Source organism: Athene noctua, chromosome 16 (assembly GCF_965140245.1).
Source record: "Athene noctua chromosome 16, bAthNoc1.hap1.1, whole genome shotgun sequence".
In the NCBI taxonomy this organism is placed as follows: domain Eukaryota; kingdom Metazoa; phylum Chordata; class Aves; order Strigiformes; family Strigidae; genus Athene; species Athene noctua.
In genome coordinates this window covers 14879046-14888682 of record NC_134052.1, presented here as the reverse complement: position 1 = coordinate 14888682, position 9637 = coordinate 14879046, and the positions used below count along the sequence as shown (strand labels likewise).

General features: G+C 46.9%; 1 protein-coding gene across 1 annotated transcript in view; it reads right to left on the bottom strand.

The window, feature by feature from the left end:
* Nucleotides 1–7163: 7163 nt before the first annotated feature.
* Nucleotides 7164–9637, bottom strand: part of COL20A1 (collagen type XX alpha 1 chain) — a 49449-nt gene continuing 46975 nt past the window's right edge. Inside the window, exons 37-39 of the mRNA XM_074920145.1 lie at nt 8914–8991; nt 7954–8109; nt 7164–7470 (exon numbers count right to left, since the gene is read on the bottom strand). Coding sequence (XP_074776246.1) covers nt 7457–7470; nt 7954–8109; nt 8914–8991 — 248 coding nt within the window. The 3' untranslated portion in view covers nt 7164–7456. The remainder of the gene's footprint in view (nt 7471–7953; nt 8110–8913; nt 8992–9637) is intronic.

Sequence of the window (9637 nt, the reverse complement as noted above, 5' to 3'; positions counted from 1 at the left end):
ATCCAACTTACGGCTCCTGTAAAATAGCAGAGGGTCACGCTGAGCTGTAAAAAACCCTTGCTGTAGGTCGGGAAGGTATTGAGACATAGGGAAGGCACAACAGAAATCCAGGCCAGCTTTGGCATGATAAGGAACTGTGCCATTACCTGGGGAAACCTGAACAGGACACACAGCCACACTTGGGAATTCAGAAAGGCGCTTTGCAGAAATTGCAGGTTATTATGGTCTTAAATTTGACCAGTTGTTTCAGCAGCTGTGCTCTTCCCAGCTCTACTCAAGCTAAGCCAACCTTTCTGCACATCTTGTCCTTGCTTTGGGACCTGCAGCAAGAAGGCAGGGACAGGCACCACCTGCCAGAGGCAGGGGGGATGCTGCAGGGAGACATCGGTGCATGATGGCACAGCTGGGCCAGACGTGTGGGTGAAAGGCCAGAAGACAAGAGAGCAAGCGTGGGCTTTGTCTGTCTTCTGTCTGTTCTCTGTATGCATTTGCAACAGCAGGAGAGTGACCACACTGGAACAGAGCGTGTGTGTCCAGATCAGCATCCCCTCTGCTCGGCGCTCACAAACCCGCCGTTCCCATCCTCATTGCTGGCTGCTGGGAACAGCCCAGCAGTGCCCAGCCCAGCGCCTCCCCGCTTACTTCAGAGGTCTCATAGGCAGAAGGGCTGATAAACATTTTACCATGGTGTGCAAGGAAAGGCAGACAGTCTAAAAATACAGACTTCCCCCAGGACCTGCCGTGACTGCAGGACTCAGAGCCCAGGCTGGCAGCTGAGGGGCTCTAAGCTTCACCCAGCATCTCCTCCGCACCCCACAGCTGGGTCAGCACACACAGGACTGTCTGGCCACTCTGAATTTTACAGCTAGGCAGGTCTGACTCGCCCAGCACTTTGGGGAATGCACACCAGGAGAGGCAGGCAGCTGCCTGGAGGCCAGCACAGGAGGTCCTGGTAGAAGGCAGAGCCTGGGGTAAGTGAGACCCCAGGTGAGATGTGTGGCACCCCAATGCAGTAGCCTGGCACATGAGGCTTGCTCATGTCACATGGCTCAGGGAGCAGCAGAGAGCTGTGCAGGCTTGTGATAGTAGGGCTGGAACTGAAACAATATGGTTTAAAGAGATTTCTTTGAAATACAAGTAACTGCACTCAGTCTGTAGAGTACAGGCTAAAAATCAATGCAGTGATCAGCCCGTTTAGTCTCATCTAAGAAGTTACCACTGCTCTCCGTGTTCACAGGCTCAGCCAGATGTTTAAAATCTGTATGACTCACAAAAATGTAGAGTAGCTGTGGTTTGGGCCAGTTCCACAAAGAGCTGTGCTGGCGTGGTGCAGGGAGGGAGGATGAGGGATCCCGAGCTGCTGTTCCCCTTTGATTGCTTTCAGAATAAAGAGAGACTCAGTCTTCGGAGATGCTAATTTATCCCTTTTCACAGTCAGTGAATTTGCTTATGGCAATGAAAGGAAAACAAACAGTCGAACATCTTCAAGGTCTGGTGCGTAAACGTACCAGGGCAGCTGCACACAGAGGGGGATGGCAGCGGGGCTGGGCTGCGGTCTGTGCTGCAGGCAGGCTGCACTCACAGAAGCAGCCTGAACCCCCTCCAGAGCCTTTTTTTGCATTTTGAATGCACCAATAAAATAATCATGAATGTAGGAAGACTTCTGACCCTGGGCATTGCTGGGTCAGAATCGCAGTGATGCCCACAGTGGCTGCTCAGAGCTCTCACTGCAACCTCCTCCTCCTCCCCAGCCCATGAGCACTGACAGCGATGGAGCAGACGCATGCACATTTTTAGCAATAAAACCACATGCACTTTTCAATCTAGGCTGGAGAGTCAGCAGCAGCTTGGGTCTCTGCTCACACCTCCCAGTGAACACGGGCTTGGGCAGCAGCAGAGTGATGGCCAAAGCAGCCAGGGGTGGACACCCACAGGGTGAGGGTGTCTGTACAGCAAAAGCTGTGGTTGGGCCCCTGCCTAGCAGAAGGGAATGATTTGGGGGTAACAGGAGAATTAATGAAGGTTTAAGGACAGATTTAAAAGCCAAAGTTGTATTGGGAAATTCAGTAGGGGCAGGCAAAGGTTGTACTTTCTTCACAGCAAAGGGCCCGTGTCAAATCTTCACCTTTTCCACAAAAAGTTATTGCCAGTGCACGCAGTGTGAACTGCAGAGGCTCAAGAGGAGTGTGGCACCGTGACAGCAACCGAGCAGGACCACCTGGGGAGGACGTGGAACTGCAGTGCAGCCCCTGGCAGAACGGCCCTGCCGTGCAGGAGAAGGAAAGAGCCACACGCATCTGCCCCACTAGCACATCAGAAATATCCAGTGTGGTTTAGGAGTGCCAAGGATGTGTCTGTGTCCCTGAGGAGTCAGTACCACTGCAGATCACAGCATCGGGCAGGACAAGATGAGAAGCAACAGCTGAAATGGGTTACAAAGGTGTTACTGACATTTGAGGACCATCACAGAATGGTTTGGGTTGGAAGGGACCTTAAAGATTATCTAGTCCCACCCTCTGCCACGGGCAGGGCCACCTTCCACTAGCCCAGGCTGACCAAAGCCCCGTCCAACCTGGCCTTGAGCCCTTCCAGGGAGGGGGCAGCCACAGGTGCACCACCACCACCCCCATATTAAAGAAATTCTTCCTTACATCTGCTCTAAATCTTCCCTATTTCAGTTTAAAACAGTTACCCCTCATCCTATCCCCACATACCCTGATAGAGATTCTCCCCCCCCCCTTTCCTGCAGCCCCTTTCAGCCCTGGGGGGCCGCTCTAAGGTCTCCCCGGAGCCTTCCCTTCTCCAGCTGAACCCCCCAGCTCTCCCAGCCTGTCCTCACAGGGGGGCTCCAGCCCCCCCAGCATCTCCGTGGCTCCTCTGGCCCTGCTCCAGCAGGTCCGTGTCCTTCTGCTGTTGGTGCCCCAGAGCTGGACCCAGCCCTGCAGGGGGGTCTCACATGAGAAAAGTAGAGGGGGAGAATCCCCTCCCTCGACCTATGGAGTCCTCCACAGGATTCAATGATCAGAAACTGGAATAAAACTAGGACATGAACCAGACTATAACCATAGAACAATGAATAATTCTGCTATTCCAAACCCATGAAACACAAAGAAAGAGCTTTTTACCATATGAAAGATTCCAGGAAAATGCATGCAGCCAGGCTGTTAACATTTGCAGTGTTCCCAGCTCAGAACTGATTCCCAGAACCTGACTGAACAAGCTGACATCAGAGGAGTGAGGAAGCCAGACTGGGATACAGCAGGAGCTCTAAAACTGCCTTGAAAGAGGCCCAGAGCAAAGTTATTGGTTTTCAGGATCTAGGAGTGCAAAACTAAGCTCAGAGACCCCAAAGGCATCGCAGAAAGTGGATCTTTTCTGTTTTACCTGTGGAGGAGAGATCATATCCTCACCATGGTGTTTCATGCTTTCCCACCAGAATAGCTCCATTGGCCATGAATGGAAGAAGACCAAAGGCATAGAAACCCGACTGGAATAACTTCAGTTACCACCATTTTTCTGCTTTTCCGTACGTCCTCTCTTCTGGTTTCCTAATGCTCACTTTGTCTGGGTCCTTTTCCCAGCCACAGAGCACACAGAGTATTTTATCTGGAGCTGGCTGGTAGGATGATCTATGTGCTCCCTATTTCCCCAAGATTTTCAGGACTGTTTCCCACCATAACATCACATTATCACCTCCCTTTTGGATAAGTTTCTCTCTAGACATTTATCAGTGGCTTGAGGAATTCCACCTGCGTGAAGACAGACAGGCAGAAAGACGCATGTGTGAGATGGAAGGTTCACGTGCAGTATTAAGGAAAATCCCCCCCAAACAGCCCCGCCTGCCTTGATAGCCCCAGCGGGCTCTCCCCCACTGCAGTGATGTCTATTTAAGAGACCTTCATCCCCTCCCAGAATGTTTTCTTTGTTTCTAACCCTTTAAATTTGGTCAAGCCAAACTGTTGAGCCCTGGAGAAAGCCTCTTCAGAGCTCCTTGTTAGCAGTGTTGCTGGTTAGTCTTCTGTGCTTATTGTGTCTTACTCCTGAGACCAATTTAATACCTTAAAATGATAGTTGTAGCAAAAAAAAAAAAAAAAAAAAAAAGAAAAATCTGTCTCTGAAAGGTCCTCAGTCTCTGCCAGAATCCAACTGCATCAGGTGGGTCAAACTCTGCAGCAGAGGTAAAAATCCAGTTTTATCACGATTTTAGGACTGGAGGATAGAAGGTTTAAAGAAACTGAAGATACGTTGTCACACTACATGCTGTGTGTAAAAGAAAGTCTCTGTGACACCAGACACTCAAGGGCAGTAAGAAAAATGAGCAAAACAGGACAAAGGGTTTTGGTAAGGACTGAACAGAAGGGGAGGTAAACAGGCATTAGTCTGCAAAGGTGAAGAAATGGTGGGAACACGTGGGATTTCACAAGGACATGTTGAATTTATGCACAGAGGTTAATTCAGATTTATTCAGAAAACAGGTTTAGATCCAGAAAAAAAAAAAAAAAAACAACAACTAATAGTCAAACTTTTATTTGTAGCAATTAAAGCTTTGAGAAAAAAGTCCCTACTAAGAAAAGATCTGCAGGAGAATATTTTTTTTTTAAACCGCATTGCTAATGAATGACACTGTTCTTAACTACAGTTTGCATTAAAAGTGATAAATTGGGCCAGAAAAGCACAAATTGTGCTGAAGAACAGCCCAGGAGGGAAAACAACAGGTTGTGTTAAGCAAAGAGCGTGGGATATTAATGTTCTCAAATTGCTGGGTTCTCTACTCACTGGCAGAGGAGGAAACTGGGCTGGGCAGGGTCTCGCGAGCCTCCCTGCACCTCCACAATTAGGGCTGCTTGTTTCTTCAACAGCTGAAATATTTTAATTTTTTTTTTTTTTTTCTGTTTGATAGCATGCAGCGTTCATTGCTCTATTAGGGCACTAAAATCTCTCAGGAGAAAAGCTCCTTGGCTTCAAGGAACTGGATTACAAAGCACTTGCACGTGTGTTCGGTGATACTAGGGGGACTAAATACCTGTGGTTTCAAGTTAAAAAAACCACTCGTGGGACAAAGTTTAAGAAAATAAATGGACAGGTTGTTTGTGCAGGTTGTCTTGTCTTCTAATGAATAACCCTTCTGGGATCCAGTTTTGTTCAAGTCTGACCCTTTGTGTTGTATCTGAAATAATCAGACAAAGGCAAATGTCACTTGAAAGTCTCCCAAATAGGTTAAATCCCAAGGCGGGCGGTGAGATGCTGTTAGAATCTCTCAAAAACAGGTGATGAAGAAAAATAAAGGAGCTCTGTCTCAAATCACCTGCAGTTCCCAGATTTGAAGAGCAAGTTCAGAACTGGGAATTTGCCTGCGCTGATTTAAATCAGAAAGGAAGGAGAATTACCTGGGAAAAGCAAAAGGCAGATGTTCCACATTGAACTGTTTGCCTTCCCCAGTTTGGGAGCGTTTTGTGGGACAGTTTTAGGCTCTGCCATGCAGGGTACCCCATTTACCTCCTTGCCCTTGCTGCCCACTGCTTTACATCTGCCAGTGATCACAGCTCTTGGCTTTCATATCCAGTGCTAAATGCAGAACCATTCTGAACGCAGCTTAACGCAGGTTTGGTGGGTTTATTTTCGGAATGTCTTAATTTTTCAGAGAATAGGGTAAAAACACAGATCAAAAGCTCTTTGACCTGTATCAACGGAAACATCTACAACACGTACGCAGGGTGTCTGTCTCAGTGAATGCATCTCTTCCAAACACCGTGTTCCCAACGTGCTGTATACTCCAGCTCCTCCGACCTCTCTTTTTTTTCTCCTGGCTGGAGCTTTGTCTGCAGCAACATTTTATCTAAGCTGGAAGGATTTCTCTTTCCTATGTCAGGGCAACTCTGGAAAGCTCCAAAGTGAATAGAAATGCTGCTTCTGTCAGAGCAGAATTTCTATGCATTTTCTTACATTTTCCAAAGGGAATGTATGTCATACTGAAAACATTAAGTCTTGGGAGTTTCTAGAGAATGAACACACGTTAAGCCAAGGACTAGTTTAAATACTTACAGGATGCAGTAATCATACTTCTATGTAACATTTGTTGTAGGATGGGTCCCATACTAGTCTGATGTAGTCAAACGTTCCTTGAGCAAAACTTCTTAATTCTGTCAGATTTTTCCATAATGACAAGAAGAAATAATACTTGGATTCCTTGTCTAAACAACCTAATTTTCTTAAAGTTGACTCGTTGCTATTTATGTGACAATCTACTTTCTAGATGTGGAGGTATTTGCTGTTAAGCTTTCAAAAGTTGGCTGCAGCCATATGAATACCCAACTACCAACCTGCATGTAGCTGCAGAAATTGCACATCCGAACTAAGTGCCCAGGAATACTCATGATGCTCCATTTTTTGCCTCTTGACATCTTTGAAAAATCTGTACCGCTTCTTTTTGCTTCATTCCACTTTTGCAAAAAATGAAAGATTTGGTGGCTCCGGGTTTAAGTCAGAGCAGTTTCCAAGCAGTGTAAGCAAGCACAGCCAAAAGTAGTGATTGCAAAGGAGCTACATTTTTATCAGTACCTGTATGGTTTGTTGTGGAGACATATTAGACTATGGCTCACGCAAGGAAAGGGGTGTAACGTGACAATTACCTTCATGTCGTACAGATTAAAGTCAGACTCGGAGCTATTCAATATTCTACCTGATAAAATGTAAAGTAGCTACTCAAACTGCAGGAGGGAGAGATGGAAAAGGCCGAGAGGTTAATCCCCAGCTCTTCTCAGTACACGACTATGCTCTGTCTGATCTAAGGCTTTGCCTGACAGTTACCAAGCCCCGGAGAACAAGGCTAAACGGTGGGGTCTGTCACATCACGGGAAGGTTGTCACGCTGTCTGCGGTGCTTGTGTACATAACGTCCCTGCAAGGAAGCCATCAGCGTTTTGCCAAAAGCAGAAACAGTCAAAATGGTGCTAGACTTTGTTACCTTGTCAACCAACAGAAAACACAGTTTTGCTCCAGTGGATTTGCATCTTTGGGCATGAGGTGCTGTTTTCCTCTGTGCTGGGGACCCAGAATAACAAGTGACGAAAATAAACCACAAGCAGACAAACGGGCAAAAAAATGATCTGTTATTTCTGAGCATTTCAATACATTATTTCTTTTTTTTTTCACAAGTCTGTCAGCCTGCACTTCTGACCGTGTCTTTGTCTTGCTGTGGGACATGCAATGGGAGTTTGAACACTGCAGTTGTCCAGTGCTGGAAAAAACAGAGGGATGACTCATCTGAACACAGGCTGGCTCGGTGGCTTTAGTGTTTGATTGACTTGCCTGTATAGGAATGATGGGACATTAAAAAAAAAACAACCACAAACACCGCATCTGGTGTCCAGGTTGCTGCTTCGCTTGGAGTGCGTGGAGCTTTCACCCAGAGATTTCCAGGGCAAGGGGAACGTCTTCAGCTGCCTCCACACCAGCCGTCAGGGGATGAAATCTGTGTGTGGAAAGGAGATGAGGCCACTGAGCCAACAAATAAATCGGTGTCAAGCACTGAGAAGGAATGACATAGTATTAATTCTTTTCCCTTGAAAATCTTTTGCTCTGTGCCAGTAATCTTCTTCATTGCCCAGGACTTTGTACAACTGAGCCGGCATGAAATGTGTGTGTAGGAACTGAGATATTGCTTCTCTCTATCCACACTGCTGGGGACATTAAGGACTGAAGATACCCCCACGATCACTCCACCTGCTCGACTACTGCTGCAGTTATGTCTTAATCTATGAAGAATGGCTGAGGAGCAGTCAGCTGAACGGGCTTTTATCCATAGGAATAGCACTTGAATCACCCCGATTGCTTTGCAAAGGAAGCTCTTGCAGGACTGATAGTGCCTGAAGGATGACCAAAAGTCTCTGCCTAGTTTAAGAGAAGTAACCAGCTCTAAACCCCTAACTTTTGTACTGAGATAGTCAGGACTTACCTCGTCTACCTGCTCCATAACATCCAGAGATATCACAACCCCCTGGATATCCAGACTGTCCAGGCTGCCCCCTGACACCGGGAAAACCTTGAGGACCAGCATTCCCAGGGTAGCCCTTCGGACCTGGTTTCCCCAGCACAACTTCTCCTGGTGGACCTGAAGAAGAACTGTAAGCTGTAGCACATCTACTTCAGCTGCTTCGCTGCGATACCTCCTCTATGTTTTCCCCATCCTACATGGTGGTTAATTTTCCGAGTACTGTTTCCTCATTTTGATGGAAAAATAGAATGCGACAGTTGTAAAACCTCTTCTGAATCCCACTAACCAGAGGGCTTATTCTTGACCTTAAAGGTGCCCAGCTTAGGTAAAAATGAAGCCTGGTTATGAGAATCCAAAGTCCACCTAAGTGTCAACATAGAAAATCACCTTAACCCCAGGATCCATCCCAGAGTGATTGTTTTCTGTGTCTTTACATCTCAACTATAAAAATTTAAATAATGTTTGACCACACTCTCTTGATGTTGTAACTCATTGTTATGTCAGTGGCAAACCTCCCACAGACCCCAGGTAACAGGGATCAGGATGAAGGAGTACGCCAAATCCTAACAGATTATACAAACCCCCTTGTGTTTCATGAGCTGAATTTTCAGAGTTTCTATCCTCTGAGCGTCTGATCTTGCATGCAAGAAGGCAGCAAAGCTAAAACTCCCTGGATGTGTCTCAGGTCCTTAAAATACATCATTACCTGGGAATGGGTACCAGAGGGAAGAAGCTGCCTGGAGAAGTCTCTTACATCTTAGCAGAGAGGAACCATCCAAGATGCTGCCAACAGTGCTGCTGGGGGAAGGTCAGTCAGCACCACCGCAGTGGTCCTAAGGCTGAATGACGCTTTCAGTCTGGCAGCTGGTGAGCTCTGGATGGCCCCACTGGGTCAGTACAAAGAGGTTGTATTCACCGTACCTGTTCTGCCTCTGGGTCCTTGGATCCCTTCCTCAGTGGCTCCAGACATCCCTTTTTCTCCTTTGGGCCCTGGGGCACCTAATGACAGATAAAAGATAAGGGTCACTGCAATTCACATTTCACCCTGAATTAATGCTTCTACAGGCTCCTCACCAGGCTCTTAGATGTTGAAGTGGAGCCACAGCCCTTGGCCAACACAGAGGAATATCCTTTTCCTTTACTTCTGTCTGGGCACCTACTCTCTTTTCCAGAGTAGCCGTTTGCCCGTGAACAACAGGGCTCTAGCTAGCATCGTTTGGCAGCCCGATATGGGTGAAAATGGAGATCTTTCACAGAGAAATTCACGGTGCTGGTGTTAGTGCAGTGGCCTGAGTGTGGGGTGCACTCATGCTTTTCACGTGGATCAGACAAATCACAAAGCTAAGCTGCCTCTTTGACCAGGTGGTGGTAAGCCAGTATTGCTGTTTTCGCACCAAACTGCTCACAAAACCAGTACATCTCAGAGAAACAGATGCATTTTGACAAAACACCTTTTTTCATATTTTTAAGATGAAAATATTTTGATCGGTCATGTCCTTAAGATTGTTTTTCAGTGAGAACTGTCTTCTCCCATCTCCTCGCTCGACAGGCTGGAAACATCTGCAGGTTGTTACCTCCCTTTTCTCTCAAGTGACATTTTGATAAGCTCTGTAGGCACCAGCTAAGACTGAACAGTGCCAGAGTA